The following is a 23577-nucleotide window of genomic DNA, read 5'->3' on the forward strand; positions in this document are numbered from 1 at the left end:
GTCCCAGAATGGCCAAAGTGGGAGTTTGTTAGTTTGTGATTGGTTGCATTCTGTTTGACAAAATCACTATTATGTAATGTTGCTACATAATCAGGGATGTCGTTTATTTCAGAGTCTTCATTTCAGAAAAGTGCTTCAAGATGCTCAAAGATGATTCTTTGCAGATTCCAAGTTAGAAAAGCCGAATCCCAAGCTTCAGTCTAAACAGTCATGCATCCGGATGCCCATCAGTGTCAGAAGTTTTGAACAGTTCAAGGTTACATCTGTTCGGACGTAGAGGCAAAGCATGTTCGACAAGAAATTAGATTTCCTTCTCAGACACAGATATGGGAAGACAACTGCATCCGTCCAGACGACAGGGCGACACTGTTCAGACACTATCCTTGATAAGGCAAGACGTGGAGAAGAATTGCAACCGTCCGGACATGAAGGCAACATCATCCGGATGCAGTCCTTATTATGCTTTTTACGTGTAGCAAAAGTACGACCGTCCGTACGCTAGGGCAACATTGTCCGAACGTGGCCCTGATATGGTATTGGGTGAATCGAATTATGGAAAGTCGGTTGCACAGTTGTTTGTCCGATCAACCTCAGCTTGCTTCTAGAAGCCGCCTAGAGAAAACCGAATCAGTGTCTATTTAAGTCTTCTGTAGCTTATAAATAGAGGCCTCTAAGCATGTACAATTTATAGAAAATCGGTATTGAATTCTTCATAGCTTAAAGAGTATATTTTAGGGAGAAATTGTGAAGATCCGCTATCTCTCAAGCCGTTGTCATTGTGTGCTATTGTTGTTCTCGTTATTGAAGTCTATCTTAGGGAGGAGCCCTAAGATAAATGAATCCATAGAAGACCCCTTCAAATAGAAGACTTGGTTGGGAGGCATTCACGTTGGGTTACATGTCAAAGTGCTAGATACGATTACTGCATCGGGTATGTGAGTGTTACTGTCTATGTACTAGCTTTGTCTTCTGATAGTTGATTTCTTGGGTTTGGCTGTCCCGGAGTGGTTTTTCTCTTAATTAAGTTTCCATTTCGTTAACAAAATAACTGTGTTCTTTAAATTTCGCATTTACATTAGAAGTCATTAAATTTTTCAGTTCACACTCGAGAATTTAATCTAAACAGAGTGTACCAAGCTTTGAGACCAATTGAAAAATAAAGACTTCTAATTTGTCGTATGTGTGATTAAATGTTCAACAAAATATTAAATGTGAAATTTAAAGAATACAAATATTTTGTTGACGAAGTGGTAATTCAATTAAGAGAAAAATCACTCCGGGCCAGCCAAACCCAAGATATCCACTATTCATAAAATAAAGCTAGTAACAAAGCAATAACACTCACATACCCCTGATGTAGCGATCGTACCTTACACTCTAACACGTAACCCAACGTGAACGCTTCCCAACCAGGTCTCCTACCTGAAGGGGTTTTCGATGGAATCCTTTAGCTTAGGGCTCCTCCCTAAGCTAGACTTCACACGATCAAATCACACAACAGACAACTCTTAGAGAACTAGCACATCTCCTCTAAGCTCAAAAGAATTCAATACTAAATTCTGTAAATAGTACAAGCCTAGAGACCTCTATTTATATGCTTTTGAAAACTTAATTCAACACTGATTTGGAGTTCTCTGGGCGGCGTCTAGATGTAAGCATAGAGCGTCTAGACGTAGGCATAGAGCGTCCAGACGACAAATTGCAACTGACTTCCATAACCCGCTTCACGCATTTCCATATTAAGGACTGCGTATGGATGGTGTTGCCCTAGCATCCATACTGTTGCAAACTGTCTTCACCAATCCATGTCTACTATGTAGTTCAGAATCTTCTCAAACACTAAGTAACATCCGGATGGTGTTGCCCTATAGTCCGAACAGATCATGCTGTCTATGCCGAGCTGTTTAGAAACTTCTCAAACTGAAGGGCATCCAGACTCTTCATTGGGCCATCTGGATGGTCAACTGAGGATCTGACTTTTGCTGAGTTGTAAACTGTGCAGAATCTTACAAGAGTCTGGAAATTGCCTTCTTGATGCTTGTGACACTGATATTTGTCATATGAAGGCCTTTCCATAGTTGAGATTTAAACTCTGAATAATCTGGAAAACTCTGGATAAAATACAGCATCCCTGTTTCAACAGCACACTTACATGGTAGTGATTTTGTGAATAGAATATAGCCAATAAAACTAACACGACCCTCGACCGAGACCATTCACCTCTATATCAGGCATGCAGATTTGAGTTTTCTGAGCTATACAAAGTGTGTTTTGAGGCTAGGGTTTCATTATATGCGTCCTCAACCCCAAGAACGACCTAGCAGCACTTGGACAGAGAAAATAGATGGAGTAGAAAAAATGGAAGGGAAGATGAGATTTTGAGAGGAGATTAAGAGAAGGAAGTGTGCTTGGAACATGAAGACTTAGAGAAAGCTTCATGGGTAAGATTCTAACAACATCCCCTTTCAATTTATTGAGGTTTCTACTGATTAATGGAACTTATGTTTACTATTTCATTATTTAAGAGATATGATGGGTATGTGTTGGGTTAATGGGTTTGTTGTTTTAGATTTCTAGGATGAATCTTAGGGTGATTGATGTTGTTTATTAAGTGGGTAGGTTATATTTTTGTTAAGCATATGTTATTTCATTATGTTATCATGATTAATCAACTGTTTAGAGAGATTAAACTTAGAACCATGTGTTTTAGAGAGGTATTATGATAGATTTGTTGTTGGGTTAGTAGGTCTAAGTATACAAGTTAGATATTATGAGTTTGATGTTGCTTTATGAGAATATTAATGATGCGTTAGAGATTAGATGTTTATGCATAGACATTGATATGTATGAAATTTATATTTGGGCTTAGAATCGTTCGGATGGTCATGTTAGGATGGGTTAAGCTACGACCTTTCAGAAATTGGGGTTTTCCTAGACTGACCAAACGTTCGACACAAGTACCAAAAGTTCGATGTCGATCATTCGACACAATTATCGAACGTTTGAGGTCATGCAGTATCATCATTTTGCCCTCAAAATAGGTTTAAGAGTATTTTAACTTAGATTAAGACTGATGATAGACCCTTTCACAGGTTTGGATGTTGTGGACTGTCAGGGGATTTACCCAGTGGAAAATCACAACTAAAGTGAGTAAAACTCACATGGATACTTATTATTATTATTTTTCCGCTTAGCACTAATATTTTTTATTTTAAAACATGCATGTTTACAATTCACATGAAAAGTCATTTGTATTACTGTAAACCCTATTTTGTGAAAATGTGTGATTAATGAAAAGATAATTAAATTATGAGATTATGAAAGCATGCATGTAAAATACTGTGAAGACTAAATTGCATCGTATGACATGGTACATTATTCCGTGGAGAAAAATGGCCATGGGCTTATAATAAGTGACAAATATTATATATTTGGACCCCTTAATTCATATTTGTTAAACCTTTAGCTTTGTTATTTTCTAATGTTTTTTGTTAGTTTTTGTATTTTGGTATTTTACAGATCATGGAGAGAAAACAGTAGTTTTAAAGTGAAAAATGCAAAGTTTGGAGAGAAAACAATAGTATTAAATTTATGTTCTTCTTTTTCTTCTTCGCTTTTATTATGATTTCATTTCAAGAGTTGTTGGTGTTTCTAGTCAAGAGAGGCTAAAATCCTCAACTAAGGTTGAGGATGAAACCTCATCAATGATAACACCTATGCTCTTGTCATGATATTCATAAATTCAATATTCTTATATATATTCAAATTCCATGTCAATTTATTGAATCATATTCTTTAGATTGATGATTTTTATTTGATGTTTGTTGTAATTTAATCGATGGATACATCGATTGATTTCTTTGCGATTGGGGTATCTATTGTGATTTCCGGATACAATAGATGATTTCGATTAAAAAATGGATAATCGTTGTGATTTGTTTGAGTTGAATTCTTCAAATATTTTCATACTTTGTTACTCAAGAATTTGAATATCGAGCTTATTGATTTGAATTTATGAATAAAATGCAAGAGTAGGGTGTTTGATTTGATTTGGTGAATTCTGATACCTTAGTGATTTTATAAATTGTTTTTATTCAGTTTTATTTTTGTTTATTATTTTGCTTGACAAATCTTTCAAATATTTGGCTCTATGTTAAAATAAAGTTAATTTAAATAGAAATTGATTTTTATTCTTCACACACACTTCCCTGCGGATTCGACCTCGCATTTCCATGTACTATGCTACATATGATTCGTGCGCTTGCGTGTTAAATAAATTTGCACATCAGCTTACTATTATATGGATTGTTCTTTATGGTCAAAAGTTTATAATGTGTTATGATGAGCCTTGGATCTAATGGTTGTTTGTGACCGGCATACCATGGTTGAATGGGGTCATGATTATAGACACTATTAGCGGCGTGGACCACCCGAGGTCAGACTGTGGATGATGGACGATAGCTTACGTATTCAAGGCACTAGTGTTCTATTATAAGTCCCTTGGGATAGCAGAAACCTTGCCGGGAAGGGGTTAATATCCTGGGTAAACCATATGAAATTGAACTATGACATGTTTCTCTTATTATAGCATATATTATATCTATATTGCATCCATGATCATTTTGTTAAAAGAAGAACTATAATTTACACTATTGTATGTGATATATAAATTACACAGTTCACCACATGATAACCTATCACCATGCGTATTATTACTCACTAAGTCATGGACTTATGCTTGTATCTTTTTCACCTATGATATTGGATTCGAGATTGACCTCGAAGCAGATGCGGTCGTTTGGCATAATGATATCAATTTGGTTGATGCTCAAGGACTTATTTGAGGAGTTTGAAGGCCGCTCACGATAATTTGTACTTTTGGGTGATGTGTAAGCTTAGTATTTAATGCTAAATTGTGTATTAGGGTTTAGTTTTGATTGATGATATGTATAGTGTGATTTCAGTTAATGTAATGACTCTTAGTAGATGTTTTGGTTGTAACTAATGTTGATAAAATATTTTTATGTTTCTGCTACGTAGTATTCTCTTCTTGAGGAGTAGTAGATCCCTGAGTCTTATTCCTTGTGGAATAGGATTGGGAGATGAACCGTGGAGTTAATTACAAGTTAATTAATTTATCTGGGCAATACAATTTGTGTCGCCATGCTTGTTGGCGACACTATTTTGTACAATAAAGGTGGAAGTGATCTCATGGCTCTGCGGCACACTAGATTGGATCCAACGTAAAAGTGCGATGGAACGTCCCAATAATGGCCGTTCGATCAAAAATTTAATTCCAAAGTCAAATACGTAAAAATGCGATTTTTGAAAGAAATTAAGAATCATATTTGAAATACTAGTTTTTGGTAAAATTTACAAGTGGCGTGTGACTTTTGAAGGACATATTTTTGCATGTTTAAGGGCTGCCTGATTCTATGATATTGTGAGAGAGATTTTAGTAAAATTTAATTTAAATTTTGAATTTTGAAAATTAAATTTTAATTGTTTGTTTCATTAAAGGAGATTTTCTTTCCATTTTAGTTTTGTTTTGAAATTTAAAAAATTCAAGAGTTAGTTTTTTTTTAAAACAAAAATATCTTTAGGGTAATTAAGGAGAGTGGGATGATTATAAAACATTTAATAAAAAATTTGAAATTTTGTTAGAAAGAATGAAATCATAGTTTTTAGGTGAATTTGGCCGATCCCATTAAACCGTTCCGATATATGTTACTATATTTATCAAGATCCTTTCTAATCATAACATTCCAATTTAAGATCAAATAATATTTGTAATCAATAATACATTAAATTTGTATTTGATCTTCTTATGAACTTGAACTTTTAATTCTAAAATACACTTGTGTTTAATCTAGTGATCTAATTGGCTGGACTATAATAGTAGTTAATATGTTACTCGTATAATTTCGGATTATATGAATCACATTGTCATTGTTACATATATAATATATTCATACATATATTAAGGAACCATATATTTACATGACATTATGTGCCTATGATGATCATATTATCCAGTAATTATATGAACATATGACATAATGTTAAATCATATGATCATGTGATCCAAATTCGAATGATAATATTTAATTTGTGATCATCACAAACACATTGTTGACTTCAATACGAATCACTTAATCTGAGAATATTTGAATCACATTGTCATTGTTACATATATAATATATTCATACATATATTAAAGAACTATATATTGTATTCGTATGAATTTGTATACATGTGTGACATTATGTGGATATAATATTATACTTATAATTATGAATTATGAATCATATCATATCATATGAGATTATCTATAATAAATAAGAGAGGTAATATTTACCTTTTTCTCTCATGAATTACCAGTCACGTCAACATGCCATCATAAATTGACACTCTCACGACTCGACCACATCGAACTACCATTTAGTTACCAAAACACCCCGCCATTATGGGATCTCATTAAATCGGATGTGATATTCTCTTTTTAGACATTAAATTTTGTTTAAAGACAGAAATATCCTAAAAAAATAACTTAATAAAATATATCAATATTAAAAACATTGAAAATTCAAATATATAAAACCTCAAAGTTTAAATTTTTTTTTTTTTAAAAAAAAAAAAAAAAAAAAAAAAAAAAAAAAAAGAAGAAAAGAAAGAAAGAAAGATAGGGGGTGGCTGCCACTGTGGGGTAGGTGGCCGCGCGATCCCCTCCCCCCTCCCTAGGCTTGACAATTTTTGACACGACCCGCGAACCTGGCACAAACACGATATAAAAAAATAGGGTTTGGGTTTGGCCTTATCGGGTTCGGGTCATAATCGGGTTAACCCAATTATGACCCGATTGTTATTCTTTTTATTTTTTTATTTTTAAAACTCGTTTTGGTCCAAGGCAAAACCGCAAAACCCTACCCGCATCACTTTACCCACATCACTTTCCTTTTCAGTGTTTTCACTTCACCATCTTCACGCCGCACGCCTCCCCTCCTCGGCTCCTTCCACACTTTCAGTCTTCCACCATCACTTTTCTTTTCACTTCACCGTCTTGACTCTTCACAGGCACAGCCGCATAGCTTCACCTTCAGATCAGACGTACTCACGAGTTTACACTCACGGCTTCACGCGGCCTTCACTTCCGGGTTCACTGTTCACACTCACGGCTTCACGCCGTCTGACGTTCAACGGCTCAGTACTGTGTCTTCTCGAGTTTTCAGTTTGCAAACTTGGGGGCCCTAGATTTGGCGCTTGTTGGTTGTGAACACAGTTTCCCGTGCGATCTGGGTTTGGAAACCATGGTTGGATTGTGTTGTTTGGTTCTTTTCTCCTATCTTGTGACTGCAATACGGTCAGTGCAGATTGGGGTTGTGGGGTGGGCATGGGTTCATCGGGTTCGTGTCGTGTAACCCAGTTCCCAATTGGGTCGTGTCCGGGTTACACATTTTGACCAGATTAATAATCGAGTCGGGTTCATGTTGAACCCGATTGTGTAATCGAGTCAATTAGGTCGACACGAACCCGACCTGCAAACCCGAATTGCCAAGCCTACCCCTCCCCCCTTGGCCCCATCTGAGGCAGCTCGCTGGAAACCCTATTGCAAGCTTGGGTGGCCGCACGAGCCACCCAAGAGTGGCTGGCACCACTTCTGGGGTGCCTCGTAGGCTACTATGTGCTCTAGGGTCTCCTGCGAGCCACCCCATATGGGGTTGAGGGTGGCACGCGACCACTCGCCATCGCCTTCGAGACACCCTAGCAGCCACCCCTTTTTTTTTTTCTTTTTTTAAATAAATTGTTTATAATGTTAGGGTATTTGTGTCATTTCAAGTTTTTTAATGACTGATGGAAAGAAGGTTTTGGTAAGTAAAAGGTAGTTCGATGCAATAGGGTGGTGAGTGTGTCAATTCATGGGGGCAAGTTGACGGAGACTAGTTGTTCATGGGGGAAAAATATAATTACCACTAAATAAGAAGTATGACAATAATGTATCATATTTAAAACAACTCATAAGTGTCTAATGATAATACTTAGATGAGATCATATGAACTAAGTATTATTATATGATCGCACAATTCATTTGATCTTATATCTTAAATCATGTGATCTAATGATTCATAAATATCTAATAATAATACTTAAATCATATGTTCATATTCATATGATAATGATATAATGATTAAATAGGGTAATATAAATATAAATACTGAGTAACCTATATAAATATAATATACACTCCTTAATTATTAATATACATACTTATATCTAGATATGAGCAAGGGAGTCGGGTTGAGTCGAGCTTTATACAAGCTAAGTTTACGAGCCCTAAACAAGTCGGTCGAGTATTAAATGAGCTAGGCTCGTAAGCCCCAATTGAGTTTTTTAAAGCGAGTCGGGTATGTATTACTTACTAATCGAGCGGATTTCTACAAAGGTAAGCGAGTTTCTACAGTACCAAGCTTGATTTCGAATCGGGTTTTTACGATGCGGATTGTCGAACGGACCGATTTATTTATGGCCCCTATCTTTTAACCCTTATAATTTATTATTCATAGGGTGTTGGATCATCTAGAGATGCTTTTCTAAATAGTCCTAATAAGCAATATTGTTGGGGCGTAACAATTGAAGCACGGAAATTAAAGAAAGAGGAAAGTAGGGAAAAAAGATATTGAGCTTGGAAAACCAATCTTATATATCAATAGTTCCAATAGTGGGAATTGTATTTTATTTCAGGTAACATAAAAGCCAAACCACTTTATTTAATCAACACTACTTTATAGCATAAAACGTGATAGATGATCACATCCATTTGTATTATGAGACGACTTTGATGAATGCGTCATGAATTTTTAGACCTCCCTTCCATTTCCCGCTCCACACTTCATACAAACTGAAGTAGAGCGTATTATCAGCTTCAGATTGGCCCTAGGGACATGTGATCTTCAGTGCCGTTGTTGATTAGGAATTTCATGTGGTTCCCCTTTATCCGATAATGTTTCTCTTTTCCAAGTGTACCTTTCCTTTTTCCCAAACTTAGCCATCACATAAATAGGACACCCATTCCAACCAAACGCGTTTGCTGTCAGGAATACCTTGAACCCAACTTCATATGTCTTCTTAGCATCCTGCTCCAAGGCCTGTGGGATTTCAACAAATAACAATTTGGCCTAATATGACCAATCTTCCCACAATTATAACACTTAGGAATAAACTTACCTTGTATTCCTGATTTTTTAGAGTTAGGCATCACATAATTAGTTAAGCAAGAATTATCTAAACAAGATGTGTCTTCTATCACAGGATTAATATCAATAAAATCTAATTCAGAATCAGATGCATGTGAAGTAAAAGTACTTAAATCATTAATAATTAAATCAGGCTTGTTAGAAATATCTGTATGAATACAAAGCATGCTTTTCAAATTATTACTAGAGAATTTTTTCAAGAGATCCTCTGATTCTTTTAATTTATTCTCTAGTGCATCAATAGTATCAAAAAGCATGGTATTCTCGGATTTCAAAAAGTCAATCAAAATATGTGATTCAGATAATTGTAAAATCAAAGACTTTTTTTCTTGCTTAATCTTCTTGAGTTCTTTATTGGATTTCTTAAAGAGTTTACCTATCAAACGGGTATCATTAGAGAAATCATAAAAATCATCTTCAGAGAACTTAGGAAGATTTATGTTAAAAGAAGTCATGGATCAAACTTAAGAAATAAATCCAAACAGAGTGTACCAGGCTTTGATACCAATTGAAACATAAAATAATGACTTCTAAAAGAACCAAGTGTGTGTTTGTATGCAACAAAATATCTTAAATGTGGAATTTAAAGAAGACAAAATATTTGTTGACGAAGTGGAAACTCTGTGAAGAGAAAAACCACTCCGAGGCAGCCAAAGCCAGGAGCTCCACTATCCAAAAACAAAGCAAGTTACAAAGCACTCGTACTCACAAAACTCATTGCAGTAGTCATACCTTTAACTATAACACAAAGCTCATCGTAAACGCTTCCCAACCAAGTCTCCTACTTGAAGGGGTCTTTGATGGATTCATTTACCTTAAGGCTGACCCCTAAGATAGACTTCATACGAACTGTTGAGCACACACCGGCAACGGCTAAAGAGCTAGCGAATCTTCAATTCTCCATAAACACCCTCTCTAAGCACTAGGAAATTCGATACAGAATTCATACAAATTACAAGCCTAGAGCCCTCTATTTATAGGCTTACAGAAATCCTAAATTTACTCAAATTCGAACTCTGACTATTGAACGTCCAGACGGAAGTTAGCCTCGTCCAGACGATCTTCTGCAACCACCTTCCAGAATAGTGCAATTCTTTCCATAACAGGTCCACGTCTAGACGGTCTTCGCTGTAACTCCTTTCCGTGCTCGAAAAGGAAGTCCGGAATATTCTGAAATAATGGACATCGTCTAGATGTCTTGCAGAGACTTCCCAAACAATGTCAACTAAAATCCAATTCCGTGTAGAAATTGGAGAAGCTTGACCTAGCATCCGGACGGTGTTGCTCTGACGTCCGGACGTCTTTAACGCTGAAGCTTCTAGACACTGTAGGGCGTCCAAACGCTTTCAAAGGGTCGTCCGAACGGTTGCACAGGAACCAGCTATTTTGACTTGGAAACTACATGGAATCTTCATGGACATCTTCTAGAAACTTATGACCAATCACATGACTTGAAATGAACACTGTTCATATTACATGAAGATTCTGAATAAGAACCGATCAACCCCCGTAAAATTGCAACCATTACATAAAGTGTTTTTGTCATCCAGAATGTAGCCAACATAAAATACTAACAACTTGTATAAAACTATCACCATCATTGCTTTATAGATATATATATGTTCAATCTATGAATATGAATCGTGATCATAGACATTAATTGCATATACATATAGATATAAAGTTATATTGAATTGTGCTTTTCCTTTTCTAAATAATCTATAAGCATCATATTATTGGAGACAGTTGACTCACACAAATACAGTATGGGATTGTGGAAGTATCCGCAATCATATATTCATTGGTGCAGGTTCTAAAGATGAAGGATTGGATTATGCTAGCATTAAAGATTTATAACTAATGACAATGTAGCTGATTATATTTCTATGTAATCATTAATATTTGTATTCCTTTGGTATGTAACATGTTTAGAATGTTTGTATTTAGTAGGTTTTTCATGTATGCTTTTCATGTAATGCTTATGTGTCACTGTTGACACATGTTGTGATGTAATTAGTTAAATAAACTCATATTAAATGTATAGAAGTATTTCAGTTAGCTTAACGTGTTATAGTACAAATTCCTAAGTCATTAAGTTGAAAAATATATTCCACTGCTAAATTTTAATTCTGATGAGGTCGTAATATCACGTGAGAATTCGAAATTTTCACTTATGCCTTTTTGAAAAAGGCGGGGCGTTACACAGGTTGTAGAACTGACTGATTTATTTACAGCCCCTGTTTTTAACCCTTATAATTTATTAAGTCTATTTTATTCCCAAGGTTTTGGATCAACTGGAGATGCTTTCCTCAATAGTCCTAATAAGCAATATTCTTGGGGCGTTACAATTGAAGCACAGAAATCAAAGAAAGAGGAAAGTAGGGAATGAGAAACGCTAGCGATACTTACAAACTCTTACAAAAAAATTTACAAACTGACATGGCATGCATGTGGCATTTTATTAACTAAAAAAGTTAGACACTGAGGATTCCACATCCACACTAAATCTAGGTGGAAGCTTCCCTGGGCAGAGCTTCCATGGACGGCTGGCGATGAGCTTGGGACAGATGGACGGCCATAAGAGGGGAGAGATCCCGAGAGAGGACGGCGTGCGGGCAGCCCTGTGGTCGAGGTCGAGCACACCGGCCGGATCTGAGATCCAACAAATTTTGGCCAGAGATCCGGCCGGAAACCCACGCACACCTGCACAGGTTTCGTTGGTCCGGCTGGAAACCCAAATCTGTCCAGAGATCCTGCGTTCTCGAACCCAGATCCGACCGAGAATCAATCGTCCATTCCTGTACCCAGTTCTGGCCGAGCATTGAGCGTCCATTCCCGAACCCAAATCCGGCCGGAAACCCACCCCTGTCACCGTTCCCTTGCTTCGTCCTCGTTAGCCGTTCTCCATTCTCGCCGGTGAATCTGGGTTCAATCGGATCTACTAGTCGGGCTTCCACCGAGCTGGTCAAGGTCGTGGTAGGCCGATGTGTTGGATTTTCGACGATGTTTGGGTTCAACCGGCCGGCGACTGGAGAGGAGAACGGGCCTGGAACGGAGACTATAAGGGAGAAGGGTATTTTTGTATTTTAACATTTATTCCATGTAGGACACCACATCAGTTTGTAAACTTCTCCTTATAAAGGTTTGTAAGTATGCCTATCATTTCTCATATGGAATAAATATATAAAAGATATTGAGCTTTGAAAACCAATCTTATATCTCAATAATTCCAACAGTGGGAATTGTGTTTTATTTCGGGTAACATAAAAGCCAAACCACTTTATTTAATCAACACATATAGCATAAATACATGATAGATCACATCCATTTGTATTATGTGTCTACTTTTTTGATGAATGCCTCGTGAATTTTCAGACCTCCCTTCCATTTCCCACTCCACACTTCATACAAACCGAAGTAGAGCGTATTTTCAGTATCAGATGTGATCCTCAGTGCCTGTTCAGAAATTTCAAAAGGCATTTTTTCCGCTTTATCCGTTAATTTTGCTCTTTTCCAAATGTACTTACCCTTTTTCCCAAACTTGGCCATCACGTAAACAGGACACCCATTCCAACCAAACGCCTCTGGTGTATAGGATACCTTGAATCCAACTTCATACGTCTTTTTAAGCTCCAACTCATATGAACCGGTTATCTCCAGCCAAGAAACCTGTATCAATTCTGCAAGATCCTCCCTACCAAGAAACAAAAGCAATTATATATTGCAATAATATATATTCTTTTCTTTTTTTTAATTTGTTGTTGTGTCACTACAAAAAATTTGATCACTAGCAGCCAACAAATTTGGCTGCTAAAGAGTGGCCGCTAATAGTCCGACGCTAAAGGCTATTAGCGGCCACTTTTTTTGCTTGCCGCTAATAATTGTTTTATAGCAGCCACCAAGTTCGCCGCTAAAAGTAATTTTATCCGCCGCTAATAATTGTTAACTGAGTCTAAAATCGCCGTTAATACTAGACTATTAGCGGCGACACGTATGTGGCCGCTAATACTATTAAAAAATTGAAATATATATATATATATATATATTTTAAAAAAATTAGGTCCATTTATCTTCACTGCATTAATTAAATCTCTATATACAACTAATATTATTAAAAAATGAAAAAAAAAAATATATATATATATACACACAAATAAAACTAAATACAAATACATCATAAAAAATAAAAAAATAAAAAAACAAAGAAGAAAGTGATGCCGGCTCCTTGCGGTATACCTGAAAACCAAAAAAAAAAAAAAAAAAAACAGAAGAAGAAGAAGAAAGTGCCGCACAACTATAGAAGAAGAAAATTCTATCACCAGTTCATGCCCAAATACAAAGTGACACACATATATTTGAAATCAAATCAAAAAACGCATTTGCTTAAAAAAAATATAAAATAAAAGAAATGAACTTACTCAAGGGCAGAAGAAGGTTTCTCATTCTGCTCGTACAATGCAACCTTCATAACTGAAAAATAAAACAAACCAAACAAAGAAAAGAAAAAAAAAAACAGATAAATATTAAATATTTATTAATTAGCAAACAAAACAAAGTCAGACAAAAATTAAATACGCAACTCAACTAAAAAATCATAAAAAGTATTCTGGAAGAGACCTTTGGTGAGAGCATGAAGAACTACATTTGAGGCTTCTTGGAAGGCTGAAGAGATTTTAGATCTGAGAAAAAGAGATCGGAGAGAGTGAGAGAGATCAGAGAGAGTGAGAGAGCTAGAGAGAGGACCTACCGGTGACGGAGAGCGGTGGCCGACGGTGTCTGTGATAGAGAAAGAGAGAGAGATGAGAGATTTGAGAATGGAGATGAGAGGGAGAGAGTAATGAAAGAGAGAAAGCCAAGAGAGAGGTTCTATCACAAAAAAGAAAAAATGAGAGAAAGAGATAGAAAGGAGAGATAGGGAGACTTCTAGAAAGAAATAAAAATTAAGTAAATAAAAAAAAAATAAAACCAAAAGTTTCTTAGTCTTGGGATATGGCGCGCGCGGGACACGAAAGTTTCGTGTCCCGCCTAGCCCCCCCCCCCCATTTTATTTTGAATATATATTTGTTTACTTTTCTTAATTTTTCATTTTTTTTTTTGTTTGCTTTTTTTAGAAGACAAAAAAAATATTATTATTTTTCGTTTTTTTAATTTAATAGAAAACAGGTTTTTCTTTTATCCTTTTTGTTAAATTGTTTTCATACTTTTCAGTTTTTTTTTTTTTAAAAAAAATATCTTTTTCGTTTTTTAATTTTTATTCTTTATTCTTTAATTTTTTTTAATTTTTTTCAAAAAAATTGGTTTTTTTCATTTTCAGTTAATTTTTTATTTGTTTTTTAAAAAATCATTTTTTTTTCTTGTTTTTTTTTAATTTAATAGAAAACAGCTTTTTCTTTTTTACTTTTTCGTTTGTTTTGTTTTTTTAAAAAAAAAAAAAAAAATTGTTTCCATAATTTCCAGCTATTTTTTTAAAAAAAAAAAAAAAACTTTTTTCGTTTTTCTTTAATGTTTTTAATTTGTTCTTAAAAAATAACTTTTGGTTTTTTTAGTTTTTTTTTGTCGAAAAATTGGTTTTTTTTTACCGGAGTAATACACCAAGATCGATTGGATGATTCTATCGATCATGTTATGATCGACCGCACGTTAAATCGAACTGATAACTGTGTCAAGTTTGATTGATCGGACATTCATGTCACAATAGATCGGACCAATGCCTCAGTACAGAAAGTACCACAATTGTTAGTGGACTCGTACTTATTAGGATTGATTGAACATTCGATCGAACTAATTAATGCATTATGATTGATCAGATGGTCTATTGATCCTATTGTTTTATCACGATCGATCAGATAGGATTGATAGATCGTCCTATCAATCGTGATCGATCTTATGGATCGATAGATCATCCTATCGATCGTGATCGATCCATAGGATCGATAGATCACCCGATCGATCATTAGGATTAATAGATCATTCAATCGATCGTGATTGTATCGATCAATAGTATCGATAGATCATCCCATCGAAAAGTGATAGATCAATAGGATCGATAGATTATCCGATCGATCGTGATCGATCAATAGGATTGTTAGATCATCCGATAGATCGTGATCGGATCGATAAATCATCCGATCGATCGTAATCGATCAATAGGATCGTTAGATCATCCGATCGATCGTGATCGATCAATAGGATCGATAGATCATTCAATCGGTCGTGAAAGATCAACATGATTGATAGATCATCCGATCGATCGTAATCGATCAATATGATCGATAGATCATCTGATCGATCGTGATAGATCAATAGGATCGATAAATCATCTGATCGATTGTGATTGATCAATAGGATCGTTGGATCATCCGATCGATCAATAAGATCGTTAGATCATCCAATTGATCATATCCGATCGATCGTGATAGATCAATAGGATCGATAGATAATCTGATCGATCGATAGGATTGTTAGACCATCCGATCGTTATAGTATCGATCCTATCCGATCGATCGTGATAGATCAATAGGATCGATAGATAATTTGATCGATCGATAGGATTGTTAGACCATCCTATCGATCGTTATAGTATCGATCCTATTCGATCAATCGTGATCGATCAATAGGATTGTTAGATCATCCGATCGATCGTTATAGTATCGATCCTATCTGATCGATCGTGATAGATCAATAGGATCGATCCCATCGATCGTGATCGATCCATAGGATCGATAGATCATCCAATCGATCTTGATAGTATCGATCAAATCGATCAATAGGATTTATAGATCATTCGATCAATCATGGTAGATCATCAATCCTATTGATCTATAGGATCGATAGATCAATAGAATTGATAGATCATTCAATCAATCATGGTAGATCATCAAATCGATCATGATAGATTAATAGGACCGATAGATCATTCGATCGATCATGATAGATCAATAGGATCGATACATCATCCGATCAATCATGGTAAATCATTCAATCGATCATGATAGATCATCCGATCGGATGATCTATCAATCCGATCGATTATGATATATCAATAGGATTGATAGATCATCCGATCAATCATGAAAGTTCAATAGGATTAATAGATCATCCGATCGACCATGATAGATCAATAGGATCGTTAGATCATCCGATCAATCATAGTAGATCATCTGATCGATCATGATAGATCAATAGGATCGATAGATCATCTGATCGATCATGATAGATCCATAGGATTGATTGATCATCCGATCGATTAATAGGATCGATAGATTATCCGATCAATCATAGTAAATCATCTGATCGATCATGATAGATCAATAAGATCGATAGATCATCCGATCAATCATTGTAAATCATCCGCTTGATCGTGATAGATCGATAGATCATCCGATCGATTATGATAGATCATCCAATTGATTGTGATTTATCGATAGGACCGATAGATCATCCGATCAATCCTGATCAATAAATATGACCAATAAATCATCCGATCGATCGTGATCGATCAATATGATCGATAGATTATTCGATCGATTTTGATAGATCAATAGGATTGATAGATCATTTGATCGATTGTGATAGAGGTCGACTGATCAGACTTCACACAATAAAGGTTTGATCAATTAATATGATTGATAAACTATCTGATTGACCATAATGCATTAATTATGAAAACAAATTTTTTAAAAATAAAAATAAAAATGAAAAACTAGTTTTCTATTAAATTTTTTTTAAAAAAAAAACGATTTTTTTTTTTTTTTTGAAAGAAAAACCAAAACTTAACTTTTTTTTATTTATTTAAAAAAAAAAAACCAAATTCTCGAAAAACAAAATTAGTTTTTACAAACAAATTAAAAAAATTAAAGAAAAACAAAAAAAAAATTAAAAAACGAAAAATATTTTTTTTTTGAAAAAAAAAACTGGAAATTTTAAAAAAAAAAAAAAAAAAAAAAAAAACGAAAAAAGAAAAAAGTAAAAATATTATTAGCGGCCACTTTTGGCCGCTAATAGTTTTATTATTAGTGGTTACTAAAGAAAATGATTTTTTTTTAAAAAAATAAAAAATAAAAACTGGAAATTTTGAAAACATAAAAAAAAAATAATAATAATTAAAAAAAAACGAAAAAAGAAAAAAGTAAAAATATTATTAGCGGCCATATAAAAAAGTGGCCGCTAATAATCAATTATTAGCGGCCACTTTTTTGGCCGCTAATAGTTTTATTATGGGATAATTGTACCGTTGGTCCCTGTGGTATACCATAATTATTTTTTACTCCCTATGGTTTAAAAAGTTCATGGGACGTCCTCGTCATATGCAATAATTACAAATCGATCCCTGGCGTCAAATTCTGTTAAAATTTTTAACTGATTCCGTTAAATGCTACGTCAGCGACACGTGTCGCCAATAAGATGGCGACAAGTGTCTACCGTAATAAAAATATATAAATTTATTAATAAATAAATAAAAATACTTTTTTTTTAAAAAAAAAAATTCAAAACAAAAAAAAAACAAAACAAAAAAAAGCTGAAGGAGCCAGCCACCCCCAGTGGCCGCAGGGGTGGCGCGCAGCCACCCCCAAGCCACAGGGGCTGGCCCGAAGGCCACTTCCAGGCCACTGGGGTGGCTCCGCGCCACCCCCGACCACTGGGGGTGGCTGCGCGCCACCCCCTGCGGCCTGGGGGCGGCCAGGCCACCCCCAGAGGGGTGGCCGACCCCTTCAGCTTTTTTTTTTTTTTTTTTGAATTTTTTTTGAATTTTTTTTTTTTTTTAAAATAAGTATTTTTTTTTTTTTAATAAATTTATATTTTTTTATTACGGTGGACACGTGTCTTATTGGCGACACGTATTGCTGACGTGGCATTTGACGGAATCTATTAAAAATTTTAACAGAATTTGACGTCAGGGATCGATTTGTAATTATTGCATATCACGAGGACCTCCCATGAACTTTTTAAACTATTGGGAGTGAATAATAATTATGATATACCACAGGGATCAACGGTGCAATTATCCCTTTTATTATTAGTGGTTACTAATGAAAATGATTTTTTTTTTTTTAAAAAAAAAAAAAACGAAAAAAGTAAAAATATTATTAGCTTTTTTTTGGCCTCTAATAATCCATTATTAGCGGCTATATAAAAAAGTGGCCGCTAATAATCAATTATTAGCGGCCACTTTTCTATATGGCCGCTAATAGTTTTATTATTAGTGGTTATTAATGAAAATGATTTTTTTTTAAAATAAAAACTGAAAATTTTGAAAACACAAAAATAAAAAAAATAAAAAAAAATAAAAAAAAGAAAAAACACGAAAAAAGAAAAAAGTAAAAATATTATTTGCGGCCATTTAAAAAAGTGGCTGCTAATAGCTTCCTCGAAAACTAATTTTTTATTTTATTTTATTTTATTTTTTTAAAAAAAAACAAACGAAAAAAAAAAGAAAAAAGAAAAAAAGAAAAACTAGTTTTCTATTAATCTTTTTTTTTAAAAAAAAAAAAAGAAAAGGGAAAAAGAACAATTTTTTTTTTCGTTGATAGAAAAATCAAAAATTAACTTTTCTTTTTATTATTTTAAAAAAACCAATTTTTTTTAAAATATGTTTTACAAACAAATTAAAAAAATTAAAGAAAAAAAAAATTTAAGAATGAAAAATATATATTTAAAATAAAAACAAAAAAAAAATGAAAATTTTGAAAAAAAAAAAAAAAAAAAAAAAAAAAAAAAAAAAAAGAGTAAAAATATTATTAGCGGCCATATAAAAAAGTGGTCGCCGCTAATAGTTTCCCGAATTTTTCCGCAACTCCCCGCCAAGTTATTAGCGGTCATTTTTAGCGACCACAATTAGGTGGCCGCTAATAGTTTACAAATAACGGCGACTATTAGCGGCTAATTATGTTTGGCCGCTAATAGTGTATTATTAGCGGCCACTATGTATTGGCCGCTAATAATGTGACCGCTAATGATCAAATTTTTTGTAGTGTGTGGAGTACTAAATAGCTAGGTTGGTACCCTTTGAGATTTTAAAACAGAAGTTATCATCCCTACGTATGTACAACTATTAAGAGGCTGTCTGAGATTGCAATAATTAACAAGTTTGGAGAAGTTGGCTATGTTCTACAAGCAACATTCATAATAAGGTGTTCATGGTCTCTATGAGAAGAGAGAGTACGTATTGCTTTTGGAATTAATATTGAAAAAGTCTTCAAAAAAAGATTGTCTATATTCTGTCTTGAATCAAAATGCATTGTTGCTACTTACCAATGAAAAAAGAGATCGATCTAGACTCTAGAGTATGTATAATTATTGTGACAGAATGAACTTAATTACAAGGATCAGTTGAAATCTGAAACTTAAATCACAGGCTATATATATATATATGTTGGCAAAGCTGCCTATTCTTCGTCCTTTTTTGCATTTTAGCTTTTCCTAAGCGGCAATTCTACAAATTTGAATTCCGTATTCGAATGCGGAACATTTATTGAATTCTAAAAATAGATTAAAATAAAATAAAATTTGCAACTTACTTTGGTATGTGCCAGTAGCGGGAGTCTTTGCCCCATACGATATTGAGTCGTCTTGGAGAAAATCTATACCCGTTGGGTACCTGTAGTGATCGAAATATGGTCGTAATATTAGCAAATAAATAATATATGAGTAATGCTACATATCATCTTTTTGTCCTCATTTCATCCTCCCAAAATTGATGTGGCTCTTAAAATCACCATTGAATTTATGATAGATCATTATTAGATTTTGATCCAATAGTGATTTTAAAAGCCACATCAATTTTAGGAGGATGAAAGGAGGACAAATAGATGATATGTAGCATTACTCATAATATATTGTGAGTGCATTTTGTGTAAAAGTTTCGACACTTGGTAGCTTATGCATTTTCTCTCTATTACAAATTTGTATTTTAAACATTCATTTCTACAGTTTATAACAATAGAACTAAGCATACCATAAAACTAAAAGAATGGAAGAAATTATAATATAAATATTTTTTTTAATTAATTTTTAAATATAAGAATGTTGGATTGATGTGAACCAATTAATACAAAACACAGGAATTGATAGGTTGATTGTTTCTGTTAGATATATGGAAGGTTAGAATATATGGAAAATATATTATATTTTCCATATATTCCATATTTGGTTGATATTGTAATATTATCTATTTATGAGTTAATTGTAATCAAATCATAGGGATTTGATTACCATATTTGATGGGGATTTGATTACTTTATGAGAAATGATCCCTACACTCATTTCTCACAACAACTCCACAACAAGCTGACGTGGCTAGTAATATTTTATTATTTTTTTGGTTTTCTTTTCTTTTCTTTTTGTAAAAAAATAATAAAATATTACCAACCACATCAGCTTGTTGTGGGACTGTTGTGAGAAATGAGTGTAACGATCATTTCTCTTACTTTATTTGTATTCACTTTAAAGAGCATAATGTAGCCATCTGAGTGTTGTAAAAAAAAATAATAAAATATTACCAACCACATCAGCTTGTTGTGGGACTGTTGTGAGAAATGAGTGTAACGATCATTTCTCTTACTTTATTTGTATTCACTTTAAAGAGCATAATGTAGCCATCTGAGATTTATTCTATGGATGTAGGTCATAGACCGAACCACGTAAAATTATTTTGTCTTTTTTTTTTATTATTATTATTCCACTATTTGTCTTTAAGTTTTCCATCCTATTCAGTTTTCTTTCAGTTTCGAGTGAGCCAAGAACTCTTAAAAAACACAATGAGACTGTATTTTACTTAACAAAATTCAACATAACATATATTCCATAATCATTCCTTTAAATACATAATAAAGCTAGCAAACTCCCTATAGGAGTGTAACTCTATTCTAGATAGAGTTATCCCATACATTCAGCTAGATAACCTATTGATATTCAAAGATAAAACTTTAAATGAAAACAACTACTATTACTCGTCTTCTCTCACTAGAAGAGATAAGACTCTTATTCAAACTACTACTTCTATTTAGACTAGAAAAGCTATTTAGATAAAGATATAATCCTTACAGATTAGGATTACATAATTCCCTCTCACTAACATTTCCCTTGTCCTCAAGAGAAAAACAAGGAAATTGTGTCCATATTTCTTTTTTCCTTTTTCTAATCCATACAAAAGCTTGTCGTTGCTTTAACTCCCTTGCACCACAGTAAAGAATAAACCCAGGGACTGAATAGTGCAGATTTTCGTCTGAGGGTGATGCTTTTGTTTTATTTGTTGGTAGTACGGGCTGAAGAGATGGCGACATGGGCTTATGGTGCTGCTTTCTAATCCATTGGCAGCATGGGCTGAGGAGATTGTTGCAATGCGGACCCTTGCAGTGTTGTCAGCATTGCTGGCTCCAGTGATGTCTGAATCTGCAACTAGGGTGGGCGGATCTGCGGTTGGTCAAAGTGGTTTGGTTGAACGTCGACTTGGATGGATCTTTGTTGCTTCAGCAACTCTTTTCTTCCTTTTTTGTGATGGTGGCAGCCGGTGGGGTACGCGTTATGGGCAATGATTGGCTTGCTGGAGCGGGTCATGGTGGAGAAAAACTTTCAATTTTTCTCATATGCTCCTCCATCTTTTTGTTGGTTTTTTCTTTCCACAAGAGAAATTCTAATCGCATCTTTTCTATCTTTGTTGGGTCCTCTTCATTCCAGAAAAATTGAAAAGACATGGTGATGGTGTGGGACGAAGAACTCTTGTTCTTTGATTTTCCTATGTTATCTAATATCTGGTTTCTTTTGAGGGAAACCGGTCCTCTTGGGTAAACAATTCTTGCTATTCAAAAGGAAATTGTCTGGCTCTGATTCTAATTGATATGAACCAATTAAAACAGAACATAGGAATGGATAGGTTGGCTGTTTTGAGTGAACCAGGGACTCCCAAAAAACACAGTGAAACTGTATTTTACTTAACAAAATTTAACATAACATTTATTCCATAATACTTCATTTAAATACACAATAAAGCTAGCAAACTCCACATAGGAGTGTAACTTTATTCTAGATAGAGTTATCACATACATTTAGCTAGATAACCTATTGATATTCAAAGATAGAACTGTAAATGAAAATAACTACTATTACTTGTCTTCTCTCACTAGAAGAGATAAGACTCTTTTTCAAACTACTACTTCTATTTAGACTAGATAAGCTATTTAGATAAAGATGTAATCCCTACTGAGTAGAATTACATTATGGGTGTAATCGTGTAAGTGTATAATTAACAACATGCTGACATGCATTATGCATATACAAAAAAAGGATGCTTAATTACCTCTGTTGCAGGCACGGTGAGGTCTGCTTCATAATGAGCTTTTATAGCCATTTGTACAAAAGCTTTTCTTTCTTCGATCTTCTTTTCGCTAGCTAGGGAAGGGATCGTTTGAGAAGGTATGAATATATATATATAGAACGTTTGATATATATATATATTAAGGAAGAAAAGGAATATGTCTGCTTGAGAAGCTTAGGAAGATATTAGCACTGTCTTCCACAAGTACTGAATTAAAAAGTGTAGGAATCAAGTGAATGACAGGCGATGCCTTAGTTGTATGAAAAAGAACATTTCGCATATATACGCTATTCCATCATATCTAAAGGGAAGAATAAAAGAGGAAGAAAAAAAAAAGCCTATCGATCCGGTCTATATCAGAAGACGTGTAGATCGAATTAACGAGTTGCATGTCTAGCTAATCTCTACAATGGGCCTAGCTAGCTGCCACTTGATTAAGTAGTGCCTTTATCAAATCCAAGCTTTTTCTAGAACAATTCAATCGATCTGTACGGATGAATGGTTGATAAATTTCAAAGTCATGAAAACAACTACCGTTTCTGTGAGGGAATTTTGATCTATCTATCAATTGGCTTCAAGAAAGTAAGTAGATCGAATACGTAACTTTATTATCACACGTGCTAACAAGTGGAATATAGGGTTTGTTTGGCAAAGAACAGAACAGTACAGAGTAGTGGATTATTAGTTTTAAAATTAGTAAAAAGTGATGATGTGATATAAAATAAAAAGAATTTGTATAAAAATGTGAAAAATTTTGTATTGTAGTAAATTTTTTTTATTTGAATAATAATAAAAAATTATTGATGTAATATAAAAAGTGAAAAAAGTGAGAATATTTTGATGTTGATTGTTATTGGAAATTTGAAAAAGTGAAAAAAAAAAAAGAAAAAAAAAGTATATCTACAATGACAAGCACTACCCTGTAATGTCCGAGCACTAAACAAACAATAAATACATGCGCGCAATTGCTGAAGTCAGTCCATCTCCTTTTTTATATGCTGCAAATATAATTAC

At 34.2% G+C, this 23577-nt stretch overlaps 1 protein-coding gene across 3 annotated transcripts; it reads right to left on the reverse strand.

Annotated features, from left to right (window-relative positions):
• Positions 1–12473: 12473 nt before the first annotated feature.
• LOC133869711 (protein PHLOEM PROTEIN 2-LIKE A9-like) lies at positions 12474–22696 on the reverse strand. 3 transcript variants are annotated; one of them, XM_062306776.1, is made up of 6 exons: positions 22546–22668; positions 19769–19848; positions 13999–14027; positions 13869–13930; positions 13670–13721; positions 12474–12945 (listed from the first exon to the last, which is right to left on the reverse strand). In XM_062306776.1, the coding sequence occupies exons 2-6, from the start codon at positions 19802–19804 to the stop codon at positions 12585–12587; spliced, it is 540 nt and encodes a 179-aa protein (XP_062162760.1). In that variant the 5' UTR covers positions 19805–19848; positions 22546–22668; the 3' UTR covers positions 12474–12584. The 3 variants fall into 3 exon arrangements, with proteins under 3 accessions (XP_062162760.1, XP_062162759.1, XP_062162761.1); XM_062306775.1 differs by lacking the exon at positions 13999–14027 and having other exon boundaries at positions 22546–22696; XM_062306777.1 differs by lacking the exons at positions 13869–13930; positions 13999–14027 and having other exon boundaries at positions 22546–22696.
• Between the last annotated feature and the right edge of the window lie 881 nt (positions 22697–23577).

Source organism: Alnus glutinosa, chromosome 5 (assembly GCF_958979055.1).
Source record: "Alnus glutinosa chromosome 5, dhAlnGlut1.1, whole genome shotgun sequence".
Lineage (NCBI taxonomy): Eukaryota > Viridiplantae > Streptophyta > Magnoliopsida > Fagales > Betulaceae > Alnus > Alnus glutinosa.

Bases quoted from the DNA above. Each gene is read 5' to 3' on its own strand.
- LOC133869711 (XM_062306775.1), bottom strand. From the start codon at position 22,596: ATGGCTATAAAAGCTCATTATGAAGCAGACCTCACCGTGCCTGCAACA. The intron at 19,849-22,545 runs GTAATTAAGCAT...CGATCACTACAG, and splicing joins TCACCGTGCCTGCAACAGAG to GTACCCAACGGGTATAGATT. The intron at 13,722-13,868 runs GTCTCTTCCAGA...TTTATTTTTCAG, and splicing joins TCTTCATGCTCTCACCAAAG to TTATGAAGGTTGCATTGTAC.